The following is a 15,229-nucleotide window of genomic DNA, read 5'->3' as shown; positions in this document are numbered from 1 at the left end:
GAGGGCAACAGCATCTGAAGGGCACCGTACTGGCTGCACACAATTAGATATTCCCCCCGAATTGCATCTAGCAATCACTTACATTTCGCTCCTTTCATTCCAGATCCATGTAAATCCCTGAAGTGCCGAGAAAAAGAAACATGCAGGATTGTGAACGGCCAGGCCAAATGCATCCCTAACTTCTCAGGAATTTGCTGGGCCTGGGGGGACCCACACTACCAAACCTTTGACAAAAAGAAGTTTGATTTCCAGGGCACTTGTTCTTACACTATTGCCAAGTACTGTGGGAACGATGCTACGCTGGTGCCTTTCACTATCGATGAGAAGAATGACAACAGGGGAAACCAAGCTGTGTCCTACGTGCGTCTGACCAACATCTATGTCTATGGCTACAAGATCTCCATCCACAAACAGGAAACTGGAAGAATCCGGGTATGTCAAATAGTCAGGGTGGGATGACCCCACTGAGTGTAATGGAATTCATTCTGATATATAGCCAGAGCCCCAAAGTTTAAAATAGCATTAAAGAGTATATATGTATGTCAGGATGGAGAAGAGAAACAAATGATTGCAGATCAGATTGCTATACCACTCTGAATAACTGAGGTAATGACCATCATGCTATTACATAACTAAAAGGCCCTCATTATCCAGGAGTCCTATCCCATTTTCCTTTTTTTTGTATATAATTTTTGTTATATTTTCTGTTTTACAATTTAAAATACTCATTTCACATCCTTAAGATATCATTGACTTCCCTCCTTATCGTTCCAAGGTTAATTTTACATATCATAAATCCCTGCATACTTTACAAAAAACTATACCATTCAGTATTCCATTATTGCATCAGCAGAGTTGGCTCTGCTGGTGTGTTTGCCTCACTACATCCTCACTGCTGCCTTGCCTCTCCCCCTTTTGAAAAGCCATGACAATGATGGTGATGGGAGCCACGACTCCTTAAATGGTAACAACACAATTCCTAACCATGTCTGCTGAGATACAAGTCTGATTGAATCCAGTGGGACTTGCTGCCAAGTAAGTGGGGTTATAAGGCTAGGATCAACCTGGCTGTCCCTGTTTCCTGCAGTTGTGACTACATGGGATTGTGTGGCACAATCTCCAAAAAGCCTAAGAAAATCAAAGGAATTATTCCTGTATGTGTGTTGTCTTGCCTTTCTGCCTCTAGCTGAATGACAACATTGTCAGCCTGCCACTGACTCTTGAATATGGCAAGATCAGGCTGTACCAAAGCGGCACCAATGCTGTCCTGCAAACAGATTTCGGCCTCCAAGTGACGTATGATTGGAAATGGCACCTGGTGATCACTCTCCCCAGCAGCTACTATGGGACCATCTGTGGCCTGTGTGGAAACTTCAACCAAAACCCTGCAGACGACATGGTCTTTCCCAATGGCACCAAGGCTGCCTCCATCATAAGCTGGGCCAGCAGCTGGAAAGTCAAGGACCGGGACCCCTTTTGCTGGGATTACTGCCGAGGGAATTGCCCAACATGTGATGAGAGCAAGAGGGCGCTGTATGGAAAGGAAGAGTACTGTGGGCTGATCAGCAAAACCTCGGGGGGCCCCTTCAGAGAATGCCATTCCATAGTGAATCCAGATGACTTCTTCGACAGCTGCATTTATGATGTGTGTCTCAATGGAGGAGCCAAGAACATCCTTTGCCAAGCCTTGGAGGCCTATGCTAAAACCTGTAGGAAAGAGGGTGCCACCATATACGATTGGAGGACAGCCTCTGGCTGTGGTGAGTACTTTTCCTTTAGACACACAATGTATGTAATGACACCTATGGCTTAGAGCAGCAGTGATTATTAATAGTTCACAGGCCTTCAACTTCCAACCCTCCACAAATATCTGACGCCACACAAAGAGGCAGGGAAAGAAAGCCACAGTGCACAAGATAGCCCACTAAGTGCATGCTTTTTCATTGCTAAAAGCATAAACAAGAGGAAAACCTTGAATGAGATACCCTGCTTGCTTTGTATATCAGTTTGTGGTTGAGAATAGCTGTATCTGAAGCAAACAAATCCATGAACTACATCACTCCTCTAGCAGCAGAGCTTCGTGAATCTCTTTGGCTATTGGAATGAATAGAAGCATGGCTGGACCAAGACATTTTGCTACCTGAGTCATAAGAACACAAGGTCTAGCATCCTGTTTTCGCAGCAGCCCATCAGATGCCCATAGAAAATTCACAAGCAGCCCATGAGTGCAACAGCACTCTCCCTACTTCAGAGTCCCAGCAAAGGGTATTCAGAGGCATTCTGTCTCCCGCAGTGAAGGTAGAACATAGCAACCTATTCACCATGAATTTGTTTAATCCTATTATTGTTTAATCCATCTGACCATGTGGCTGCTGGACCTTATGTTACCCTGGGAAAAGGATAGTATCTTTCATGTAAGTGCACTTTTAAACTCCCAGTGTTCCTGCTTCCACATACAATATCAGCAACAAGAGCTCTTGCGAAGTTGAGACTTCAGCACGTTTTATCAGTTCTTAAATTCCTGATGTTCTTCTCCTTACAGCCTTGCCGTGCCCTCAGAATAGCCACTATGAGTTCTGTGGCAATGCCTGCCCCGCCAGCTGCTCTGACCGCACGGCTCCCTCTTTCTGCACGCAGCCATGCGTGGAAACCTGCCAGTGCAACGATGGCTACGTCCTCAGTGTCGACAAGTGTGTGCCTGTTGGGAGCTGTGGCTGCACCTACAATGGGCTCTACTACAAACCCGGAGAGGAATTCTGGGCTGATGAGACCTGTGGTTTCCGCTGCACATGTGATCCCACCCTGGGCTTTGCGGTGTGCAAACCAGCTGGCTGCAAAGCCAGTGAGCAGTGCACTGTGGTCAATGGAGTCCGGGGCTGTTATCCCATAAGCACCGCTACTTGCTCAGCAACTGGGGACCCTCACTATACAACTTTTGATGGGAAGAAATATGACTTCATGGGTACCTGTGTCTACCAGCTGGTTGGGCTCTGCTCCAAGGACCCGACTCTCAGGCCTTTCACTGTCAATGTAGAGAACAACAACCGAGGCAACCCAAAAGTGTCTTACACCAAAGTGGTGACATTGAAGGTCTATGACGTAACCGTGATTATGAGCCAGGAGCATCCGCGCAGGATCCAGGTATTGACACAGGAAATTGATGTATGTATGTATGTATGTATGTATGTGGAGGTTCCTTGCGTCCTTTCAGGACCCCTTGGAAGGGTGGCTGAGGCTCTTGGAATAGTTTCTGTATCTTTGGACATTGTAGCCTTAACTACCTGGGCTCTTCTTATGCAGAGTATGGGCTACGTAATGTAGAGATGTTGCACAGCTACAATCACAATTCATTGTGGATTATATGCAGCTGGTGGCCCACTGAGGGCTGTCAATTGCAGCTCCTGAAGATGGAACTAGGCAAAGGTGGTTTGTAGTCAGTGAGAGCAGGATCCCCAGCTGCTCAGCAACGGTCAGTTAACCTGCTTTTACTCTGAAAGAGTGCTTTAACAGTCAATCCTTCTTCACAGAGAACTCTGAGTATAGTGGTTCCCCAACAACTCTCAGCACACTTTGCAAACTCTGGCTTCCAGGATCCTATTGGAGAAGCTACAATTGTTTAATGTGCTATCATACTGCTTGAAATGCATGGTGTGAATGTAGCCTTCCATTAGCTTTACGGGCTTGGCTTTACGGTAACAATTCCTGTTGCATCACATTCCAGGTCAATGGTGTCTTTGTGAACCTGCCTTTCTACCATGAAGACAAGATAAAAGCTTACATCAGTGGGAATGAGGGCATCATCAAGACTGATTTTGGCCTGACGGTAGCCTTTGACTGGAACACCAATGCCAAAGTCACTGTACCCAGTACGTACGCCAATGCCGTTTGTGGCCTCTGTGGCAACAACAACTTGAACCCCAATGATGACTTGACCATGAAGGATGGGAGTCATGCATCCAGCATCTCCCAATTTGCAGAGAGCTGGAAAGTTGGAGAGGCCCCTGGGTGCACACCGGGTTGCACCACCGATTGCCCGCCATGTGGAGATGCGCAGAAAGAAACCTACAAGGGCAACCAGTACTGTGGCATCCTCATCAAAAAGGATGGGCCATTCTGGCGATGCCATGATGTCCTTGACCCAACACCCTACTTCACAGATTGCGTCTTTGACACCTGCCAGTATCATGGTCAGCATAAAATTATGTGTGATGCCATCAGCGTCTACGTGGCAGCATGTCAGGCTCTGGATGTTGAGATTGAAGAATGGAGATCAAACTCTTTCTGCAGTAAGTGTTGCCTCTCGAAGCTTCCATAAGTCACGTCATCTATTGTTGACACTGACTGGCATTGGTTCTCTAGGATCTCAGCCAGGGACTTTTCCCAGTCATACCTGGGGCTGCTGGGGGTTGAACCAGCAGTTATTTGCATGAAAAGCATGTGATCCACCACTGAGCTGCACTCCCTCCCCTAGTTCAGCTTTAGGGATGTGCATGAGTTGAAGGGAAGTGCTGCATAAACTTGACATTCATCAAATTTTGAAATGTGAGGTTTGCAATTAGATTCTTTTCTCCCTAAATGTATTTCAGCATTCATCAGAGTATTTGAATAGGTACCAGATCATTGTATAAAAGCAAATAGTAATAGGCTTCTCTCTCTTTCTCAGCAGAGACAAGGTCTTAACTCTTATGGTCTGTTATTCAATGTTAGTCATGCTCAGAGTACACCAGTTGAAATGAATGAACATGACTACCTTAGCTTTATTACTTTCAATGGCTCTATAATGAGTAAAACTTAGTTGGATACAGCCCATAATGCTTAAGATTATTATTTTTTAAATACCCTTAGATTTTGAAAGACCAGTTGGAATCTTTTTGTTTAAGCCTCTTGACTTGTCAGCAACATCTATGACTTGATACATACAGGTCACATCAGAGCTAAGATTCTCCTGAAAAATTCAGTTGGAATCCAATCTGCATATAGCAATTTTGACATTAGATGTGAAGCATTTTGCATTTACTGATCTCCACATTCAGATTGAACATTTAAGTGTCAAATTCATTTCAACCTTGATAATTCAAGTAGCGGGGTTTCACATATATCCAATTTTAAATGTTGATCCTGGAGAGGGGCAGGGAAGCAGTATCATTCTTAGTCTAAACCATCCAGGCATTTAAAATGCTGTAACATCTTTTAACAGGCTTCGTTTTGAATTTATTCAGCAATTTCAAGTGCTGCAGGGCAAAGCGATATGATGATGATGATCAATGAGATACTTCTATATTCTCTAACTATTCCATTAATGGATTTAAATATGAATTCAGATGACAGCCTTCACTAAAAACTAACCAGTAGATGGCACTGCATAAACAGAATAGGCAAAAGAGTCCTGCAGACCTCTTCCTGTCGATGTCTCTGAAACAACCTCTATACTAGCTTGAAATTCACCACAGTCTGTTTTTGTCCTTTCTTCCAGGCCCTGCCTGCCCACCCAACTCTTACTACGAGCTCTGCGGAAACGGCTGCCCTGCCACTTGTCATGGTCTCTCGGCTCCTGATTGCTGTGAGATGTCCTGCAAAGAAGGATGCTATTGCAATCCAGGGTTTATCTTGAGTGGGGACCAATGTGTCTCCATTGGCGATTGTGGCTGTGAGCACCAGGGCAACTACTACAAGAAGGGAGAGGTTTTCTACCCCGGTTCCTCTTGCCAGAAACGATGCCAATGTGCAGACAATGGAGTTGTCCAATGCGTGGACTTCTCCTGTGGGCCCCATGAGGAATGTAGGATAAAGGATGGTGTCCACGGCTGTCATCCTGTAGGGTCTGGCACATGCAGTTTGGCCGCAGGCTCCCACTACCTAACTTTTGATGGACGTGCCTACGACTTCCAAGGAACCTGCACTTATACTTTAGCTAAAGTTGTTGGTGTGGGTTCTCAGCTGGCAAACTTCTCAGTGATGGTGGAGAATGAAAAGTCTTTTACCAAGATGGTTGTGGTCTCTTGTCATGGATATACCGTTGTCATTGAGAGGGCAATAAAGTGGAAAGTCAAGGTAAGTTCTGTTCTGGGTTTAGCCTTCTTGAAGTAGAAATGCCAGCAAAATTCACTAGCAGTTTCTACAATTGCAGGAGTCCCTGGGAGAACGTCGTCTCCCAATGTCCACTGCACCCCATCTTACAATCTGGGTTTGTCTCAGTTTCTCATTTTTTCCAATATTCAATTCAATTCTCCATTTTTTTCTGCAGCAACCTGTTATATAAATACTTTAAACAATAAAACATGATTTTGAAATTAAAACATGCAAGTGATAAGGGAACTGTATAGGAAATGTAGGGTGTGTTGATTTCATTTTTTAGGGTTTTAGGGAGTTTAGAGGGTCCACTAGAGAAACAAGCAAGCTGCTTGGATCTTAGACTAGGATGCTGCTGCTGGAAGCTAGCCCTGATTTCTCCACCCACTTGAACTGATGAGTGCTAGGTACTGATGAGTGCTAGGTACCGGCTCAGAAAACTTTTGAAGCATTCATTTTGGGGCATTCCAAGTCCCCTCTCAACTGGACAGCAACTACCAGAGAGTAAGACCCACTGGCAACACTGCAGGGCTGTTCTGTTGCAAACCCTTGATCCCTTTTGACTGGTCTTTAGGTCTTTAGTGACTAACAAATTATGATTTGCCCTGTAGTAATGGTGTTGTGTGGTCTGGCTCTGAGATACTAGCTGTGCTGGTATTTATTGTATGTTTTATGCTTGCTTTTGTCTTTTTGAAGGAAATTGATATTTAAAATGGTTTTAATATTATATCTTACAGTGTATATCCTAATACATTTCTATCTTCTATGTAAAAAAGGCCTGTGGATTTGTTGCCCTAAGGAGACAGGGTGCTTGAATCCACTTGAATGGCACAAACCTAAATTTTTGCTGTGTGTTTGAATCCTTCCAGAATAGTGGGAGTCTAGAGGAACCCTTAATTTGTAAACAGCTTCGGGAGGCATTCTATTATTATTTTTATTTTATTATTATTAATATACCACCCTATATGGACAGGTCTCAGGGAGGTTCACAGAATAAAATCAGAATATAAAACCACAAAATACATTCTTTGCCTGAAAAGTGGTATCTAAATCCATTAAATTCTGACAATTTTAAACTGTGTCCATGGTCACCTTCTCTGTGGTTAATGCAGGTGAATGGAGAGCTCTATACGCTGCCCATGAAGACAAACGATGGGAAAATCTGGGCCAACCAGGAAGGCAAAAATATCATTGTCCAGTCCAACTTGGGTCTTCAAGTCCTTTTTGACACCTCCTCATATGTCCTGGTGTCTGTCCCCAGTAACTATCAGGGACTTGTCAATGGCCTATGTGGCAATTTCAATAAGGACAAGACTGATGACTTTACTCTACCTACGGGGGAAAGAACCCAGAATGTGATTGAGTTTGGGGCCTCTTGGAAGGTTCCCATTGATGGTATCAGATGCTCTGATGGTTGTGGAGATAAATGCCCTATCTGTGATGCAGCCAAGACAGCGCCGTACCGACCTGAGAGTTCCTGCGGAATGATCCAAGCCCAATCCGGCCCCTTCAGGAGCTGTCATTCCTTGGTAGACCCTACTGAATTCTTCAACCACTGTCTGTATGACATGTGTGCAGCCAATGGTGCAGGAGAAACTCTCTGTAGGAGCATCCAGGCCTACGTAGCGGCATGTCAGGCTGCAGGAGTTACAATTGGAGCCTGGAGAACAAACAACTTCTGCCGTAAGTTTGTACAGGAATCTGCAGTTATTGTTATTTATTGTTATTTATTAAATTTCTATACCACCCTTCAGCTGAGGATGACAGGGTGGTTTACAATATAAAAACACAAGAATATGTAACATAGTAACCAATAATGACAATACCGCCCCCCCACAGTTTAAAAGGCTCTCTCATCCATCCATCCGTCCTGTTATATTGGCCAACAGATACTTCAATGGTATTTGTATTTGGATCCCATAGAAAATAAGCTATTTCTTTAAAATTAAATAAATAAAAAGCTAATTTCTTCATCCTCTGTTTGTGAAGATGCATTGCCTATAGAAAATGGTTTCACCTTCAGCATTTAGATCAGGGTGGAGAACCTCCGGCCTGCAGGTCAAATTAGGTCCACCAACACCCTTCCTATTTGGCCCGTGAGGCCATTGTGGTCAAGCCACCTTTGCCTACCCTACATATACAAAATCAGGTGTGGGGCAGGCATAGGTGGGGCTTCTGCATGTATGGGTGGGCAGGTTTCCACAAATTTTAAAAATGGTGTTTTATTGAACTTCTATTTTATTTTGCCCTTATCACACACCCCAATGAACATAGGTGATCTCTCCCCTGCCCCCTAACTTAAGATTGCTTAGCTAATGTTCTATATGTGTCTGAACCATCACTGTCTCCTTTCATCACTTGTCTCCTCTCCCTTCCTTTTCAGCTCTCACTTGCCCACCCAACAGCCACTATGAGTTGTGTACAAAGACCTGTGATTTCACTTGCACCAGCTTATCCACTCCAGGCCGATGCACAAAACAATGCTTTGAAGGTTGCCAGTGTGATTATGGCTACCTGTTTGACGGCGACCGGTGTGTGGCAGTGGGGAACTGTGGTTGTTCGCATGATGGGCGCTACATAAAGGTAAGTACAGTGAAAGTGGTGGTGTCCATGAATAACACTCTAAGCAAACCCAAAGAGCTAGTTTGTCTTACCTCCTTAACATGGCCGCTCATGCATTGGCCACCAGAAAAAGAAGACATGTCTGTGGCACCTTCTCATTCTCACCCTAGGGTCACATAGAGTAGATGAGGAGAAAGGGTTGCTGAGAAAGGCCAAGCCTGCAGAGTGATGGAGAGAGAATGAGACAAGTTGAGGGGAACCTCTGGACCAGCAAAGCTGATGGAGCAGAGCAGGAAGGGACATAGGGAAACAAGTGCAATATATGAAGAGAGAACATAGCATAGTCAGGGTTGAAATTGATTTAATGCTAATTCAAGTAAATGTGATCTCTTTTAGTATCTATTTTATTATCTGTTTATCATTTATGTTGCATTGGCATACCCTTATGGATATAGTTGTATGTTGTTGTTGTTTAGTCGTTTAGTCATGTCCGACTCTTTGTGACCCTATGGACCAGAACACACCAGACAATCCTGTCTTCCACTGCCTCCCGCAGTTTGGTCAAACTCATGCTGGTAGCTTCGAGAACACTCTCCAACCATCTCGTCTTCTGTGGTCCCCTTCTCCTTGTGCCCTCCATCTTTCCCAACATCAGGGTCTTTTCCAGGGAGTCTTCTCTTCTCATGAGGTGGCCAGAGTATTGGAGCCTCAGCTTCACGATCTGTCCTTCCAGTGAGCACTCAGGGCTGATTTCCTTCAGAATGGATAGGTTTGATCTTCTTGCAGTCCATGGGGCTCTCAAGAGTCTCCTCCAGCACCATAATTCAAAAGCATCAATTCTTTGGTGATCAGCTTTCTTTATGGTCCAGCTCTCACTTCCATACCTCACTACTGGGAAAACCATAGCTTTAGCTATACGGACCTTTGTCAGCAAGGTGGATTAGTCGTATAGCTGCATGTTTTAAATACTTTGGTTCTGTAAATATACATTCTGAATGTTTGCTTGCAAATGGAATTCTAGTAGCAATCATATATAATTGTGCATTTAAAATTTTAATTTAACCACACTTTTCTTATCTCCCTCTCCCTTTTATGTGTTATAAATCTTCCAGGCTGGCGAGACTATTGTTTTTGAAGGTTGTTCAACCAGCTGCACCTGTCGCCCAACAGGCCAACTGGTCTGTGAGGGAACTAGCTGCCAGTTAGGAGAGATTTGTCGCCTCCACAATGGTGTGCGTGGTTGCAGGGGGCAGGAAGGCGAGTGCATCATCGTCCCTGGAGCACGGTTGACCTCCTTTGATGGCGTTTCTGGGGGAATCCTTTATGAAGGAGCTTATGAGGTGGCTTCCCTTTGCAATGAAAATGACCTCTTTTGGTTCAGGATCATAGCAGTGGTCAAGAAATGCAACGAAATGGATTTGCCATCAGTGTCGATAATACACGTATTTTTCCAAAGGATGCTTATCACTGTAAAAACAAACAAGGAGGCATGGGTAAGTTCCGAAGGCAGGCTCTGGGGTCATCTCCTGTGTAGGTCATACATAATAAACATTACTGACGTCAGCCCATTGATTTCAGTGGGTCTGCTCAGAGAAGATGCTAGTTGGTGACAATCCATTATTTAATTGTTTGTTTATTTTGTGCATTTATGTAGTGAAATTTCATTAAAATTCTCTAGGTAGCTTACAATATAGAGGTAAAGAAAACAAATAAAAGAAAAAGAAAACATCACACCAATAACTACGTAAGACAGCAAAAAAAACCAAAACCCAAAAGTAAGCCTAAATCACCTTTCATTGTAATTACCTCACCCATAGTCTCTCCTGGCTTTGGAGGTGGCAATGCAGCTCCTTCTCAAAGGTGCAAGGGAGCCTACAATAGGTATGCCTCTGGCCCTGGTCTAAAACAGAAGTGGAAAATCTGGGGCCCGGAGACAATATCTCATCCAGGCCTCTTGGTATGGCCCTTAGTACTTGCTCCAGGCTACTCCCATAGCCAGGCCACACCCCTCACTGGTCTGCCCCATTCCATTCCCATTAGTGCTTTTGCTTGGTTGGAATGTGCCTCTGAACTGTGATTCTACCTCTTGCTCACCTGGGCGAGTGGTAGAAAGGCTTGCATGTTTAAAGGACTTACTTATGTGGGGCTGCTATGTATCCTACCGTACAAAGGTAAGAATTGCATGCATTGATCTGCCCACTTTATTCCTATGGCACTAGCTGCCATGTAGCTCCCAGAATGCTGCCATGAAAGAATATGGCTCTAGAAAAGCATTCCTCGCTCTAAAGGATTCTGAATAATGGACAATATGAGGACAGAAAGAGGAAGGTGGTTCAGGGCCCAGCTATCGAGAAGTAAACGGTGGCGGAACAAACCAAAGTCATACAGCTGTAAAAGCAAAGACTGAAAAGGGTACTGTGTTCTGTGGAGGAAAATTGTCCCTGAGGGGTTCAAGTATGGAGGCTCACACCAAATTCCCAAATTGGTCAGACTTTAATCTGTTGCAGGAAAGAAAAAAGACCAGATAAGAAAATAGGCTGTGCTCTTGGATTGGTTCTCTAGTCCACCAAACACACTCACTCACTCACTCACACACACACACACACACACACACACACACACACACACAGGCTTGCCTTTCATGTTGTTTGTGCTCAGTGTGTGATAATCAGTTACATAGCTTCTGAATTTGGAGTAATTTTGGATATGATGAATCAGTAGGAATATGCAAGCTGTCTCTGCATACTAATTCCTCTTGACCAAGGGTGGGGAATCTCGAGTCCAGGAGCCAGATGCAGTCCTCCAGGCCTCTCCCTTTGGCCCTTGGGACTTTCCCCTAGGGCACACCTCTTACCAGTCCTGCTCCATATCTCGTCACATGCTTTTGCCTGACTGGGATGCTTTATTGAACTGTGATAATGTTTTTGCTTGCCTGGATGGATGGAGGGTGGAATGTTGTTTGTCCATGTCTGTGCAGAAACCTTTGGGTTTTGTGAGGCTGGAAGGTCACCTACTGTACAACAGTAACAGTCCACCCATTACTCCATCCACTTTGGCTTCTGGTCTCACCCACCACTGGCACGTGGACCCCAGAAAGTTGTCCATCGGGGAATGCAGCCCTCGAGCTGAAAAAGGGTCCCTCCCTTACTCTAACCATTAACGCAACACCTTTCACCCTCCTTTTCTGAATTTCAGGTCAATGGGCACCAAGTGCCACTCCCGGCAATGGTATCTGCAGGTGTCTCCATAAGCGTCTCTCAGGATGGCGTCGTGATTAATTTGGACTCCGATGTAAAAGTTCTCCTCAGAGCCTGCGGGGAAATGACAGTGGAAGTCAGCAAAAGCCTGGAAGGAAAACTCTGTGCCTCCTGTGGCAACTTCAATGGAAATGGTATTGATGACCTGAAGCTGCCCAATGGGAACGTAGCAGGAAATATTGCTGAGGTCATTGATTCCTGGAAGGCCAGGGACTTCACTAGCTGGTGAGTGGCTCTGGGGGAGGTTTTTGCCTAAAGAGGATAAAAGAAGTACTTTGTTGTTTGATCCTCTTAGGGACTGAGGAGTTGTTCAAGGAGTCCACATCATGGACTAAACATAGTCTGCTCTGAAGCCCCCAACCCATATTGCAAGTTGGAACATGGCCTGCCCTGGAACCTGTCTCCCAGACAAATCTCCTGAAGTGTTCTGCTACCTGTCTCTTTGTTCTGAGTTGCATCTAACATTAGACATTTCCAAAGCAGGCTCACTGAAATTAACGGACATTACTCCATCCAGCTCTGAGGGCCTTCTGGCAGTTTCCTCACTGTGAGGGAACCAGGCAAAGGACCTTCTCGGTAGTGGCGCCCACCCTGTGGAACACCTTCCCATCAGATTTTAAGGAAATAAACAACTATCTGATTTTTAGAAGACATCTGAAGGCAGCCCTGTTTTGGGAAATTTTTAATGTTTGATGTTTTATTGTGTTTTAAATATTCTGTTGGGAGCCACCCAGAGTTGCTGGGGAAACCCAGCCAGATGGGTGGGATATAAATAATACATTATTATTATTATTATTATTATTATTATTATTATTATTATTAAATTCCTATAATTCTACTCTGGCTAGAATTTAGTTGGCTATAACCCTATGTTTCACTAACTGGTCCCAGGGCAGAAATACAGCAATAAAACAACAGCAAACTGTTTAAACAATACTCATATATATGAAAACATCCTTAAAATTCAGCAACAGAGAAACAACTTCTATCTGAGTGGCTTGTGACAGTTTTGAGTTCTCAGCTGCCTCCCAGAGGCCAGGCTGAAGAGTTGCATCTTCACCGACTGATGAAAAGTCAGCAGCGTCAGAGCTGTGGGGAAATCTACGCATGATATGGGGGAGGGATCTGTGTGCTCCATCAGCACATGGGGGAAGCCATCTCCCCACCACCACAACCAATACAAAGTCCCCTAGGGCAGGATGTCATTGGTCAGTCATGATGCACTGCCCCTCCAAGGGGAAGTTGCCCTCGCCTATTCATAGCCACATATTACTTGCTGTGCTTGCTAGGTGTTCCAAGCTACTAGGATTATTATTTTTAAAGGGGGGAAAAAGTAAACCAATGCCCAGGCCAGGAGGACAAGGCAGTTCATGCCACAAGTTCTTCCTTCAGACAGCTGGCTGGCTGGCAGTCAGTTGTTCCCTATAAACAGCATCTAGCATCTGGCAGCAGTCAGCAGATTGTAAAACTAGAAGGTTGAGTTACATTCAGAGAGCAAAATACACATAAACTGAGCCATTACTATTCAATAAAATTCTACAGTTGCATGGGAAGTATTGGGAAGTTTCTCCCTGATACATAAACAAGATCATATTGACTTCTTCAAAATTTTCTATTCCAGTGATGTCTGATCCAAAGCGAGCAACTCTCCCTGCTGCTTAACTGTTGGTGTCAACTATTTGCATCTGACCTCGGAGCAAAACTGTTCTGCATAGAGTATTCCATGGCTTCACGTCTTCATGTTTTTCAACCTGCTATCTGATTGCCAAACAAAATGATGACACTTTTTCCTGAGAATCAATAAATCCTCTCTTTTTTTTGGAAAGCTTTTCTACACTGACTTCACTGTGTCAGCATGATTTTAATACTGTAGATATGCAAATAAATAGGATGGGTGGTGGGAAACTCTGGTGGTTATGTTCAAGCAAGGAGGCAAGGAAGCCATCTTCTTCAGCCTCCAGATGTTTGACAACAATTCTCATCATCCCTGACCAATGGCTAAGAGGGCTGGAGACGATGGGAGTTATAGTCCAACAACATCTGGGAACCTAGACAAACAATGTTCGAGAGGCAAAGGATGCTGAATTTTGAACTAGACTCCAGTCAGTGCTCAGTCCCTCATATTCTTATGGGAGCGGGTAGGTGTTAACAGAGAAATCTGAGGGCTCCCTTGGACAAAAAATAAGGACAGCAGTCAGGAATACCAGAGCAAAACAGCAGCCAGTAAGGCTTGGTCTTTATTGAAGACTGTCGTGACAGGACTCCCACCTGCCACAAGGTGGAACAAGATGGAAGCCCCGAACAAAAGAGAACTCAAATTTTATTAGCTGGTAATCCCCATGTTACCCCCCCCCCCAACTACATCACTAATACAGTGGTACCTCGGGTTACATACACTTCAGGTTACATACGCTTCAGGTTACAGACTCCACTAGCCCAGAAATAGTACCTCGGGTTAAGAACTTTGCTTCAGGATGAGAACAGAAATCGTGTGGCGGTAGTGGGAGGCCTCATTAGCTAAAGTAGTGCTTCAGGTTAAGAAGAGTTTCAGGTTAAGAATGGACCTCCGGAACGAAGTAAGTACGTAACCAGAGGTACCACTGTACATCATGGTTACATCATGAAAGTGCAGGTCTGGTGGCAGTAATCTGAGCATCCTGGACCTTGCCCCATGGTTCCCCTTGCCCTTCACCAAACACCCATCAAGTGTAACAAAAGGAATATTTACATTTCCCTGTTTCCCAGCCAAGTTAATCACACCCTTTTGCCTCCATCTGGGTTTGTTATTTCTGGAATGGCTATCTGTCTGGCACTCAGGTATCAGGATGCCAGGAATTATCACTCAGGCAGAGGGACTGTTGAGTAGCTGAGCTCACACCTCTATATGAATTTCTGAAGTTTTCCCAGTGAGCCAGTACATAGATACATTTATCAGTGAATTGTTACATTTGGTATTGTGCAGCAAAGACCCTTTGAATAGATAGGAAGAAACTGTGATGAAGTGTTTTGTGGGGACAAATCACGAAAGCCACAAAAGTGATTGTGGTGATTTTGGTATTGGGCTGCATGTGCATGATATCTGCTGGAGGGTCAAACCCCCCCCCCCAACCTATACATAAATTCCTGCAACATAGGGAAAACTTGAAAGAGAGAAATCAGCAGGTGAGAGAGGGGGCCCTGGCTGCTTGCAATTGATTTTGTCCTCAAGCTGGGCTCAAAAACAAAAGCATGCCCAGTGTGTGTGTGTGTGTGTGTGTGTGTGTGTGTGTGTGTTAAATTCAGTTCACATTTAAAGGGAAATCTACCGAACTCATACATCCTGAATCAAAATGCAAGCTAAA

The 15,229-nt window shown here is 44.5% G+C and overlaps 1 protein-coding gene across 1 annotated transcript in view; it reads left to right on the top strand.

Moving 5' to 3' along the window:
• LOC310850021 (IgGFc-binding protein-like) overlaps positions 1-13,725 on the top strand; it is a 30,244-nt gene extending 16,519 nt beyond the window's left edge. The window contains exons 12-21 of the mRNA XM_083751024.1: positions 104-432; positions 1,187-1,760; positions 2,543-3,141; positions 3,722-4,286; positions 5,474-6,051; positions 7,182-7,752; positions 8,453-8,652; positions 9,744-10,124; positions 11,827-12,113; positions 13,510-13,725. Of these exons, the coding sequence (XP_083607150.1) occupies positions 104-432; positions 1,187-1,760; positions 2,543-3,141; positions 3,722-4,286; positions 5,474-6,051; positions 7,182-7,752; positions 8,453-8,652; positions 9,744-10,124; positions 11,827-12,113; positions 13,510-13,519 (4,094 nt within the window). The 3' untranslated portion in view covers positions 13,520-13,725. The remainder of the gene's footprint in view (positions 1-103; positions 433-1,186; positions 1,761-2,542; positions 3,142-3,721; positions 4,287-5,473; positions 6,052-7,181; positions 7,753-8,452; positions 8,653-9,743; positions 10,125-11,826; positions 12,114-13,509) is intronic.
• Positions 13,726-15,229: the final 1,504 nt, after the last annotated feature.

This window comes from Podarcis gaigeae (assembly GCF_964106915.1).
Source record: "Podarcis gaigeae genome assembly, chromosome: 8".
NCBI lineage: Eukaryota > Metazoa > Chordata > Lepidosauria > Squamata > Lacertidae > Podarcis > Podarcis gaigeae.
Note: the sequence above shows the minus strand (reverse complement) of the source record. Positions and strands in the feature narration are given on the sequence as shown.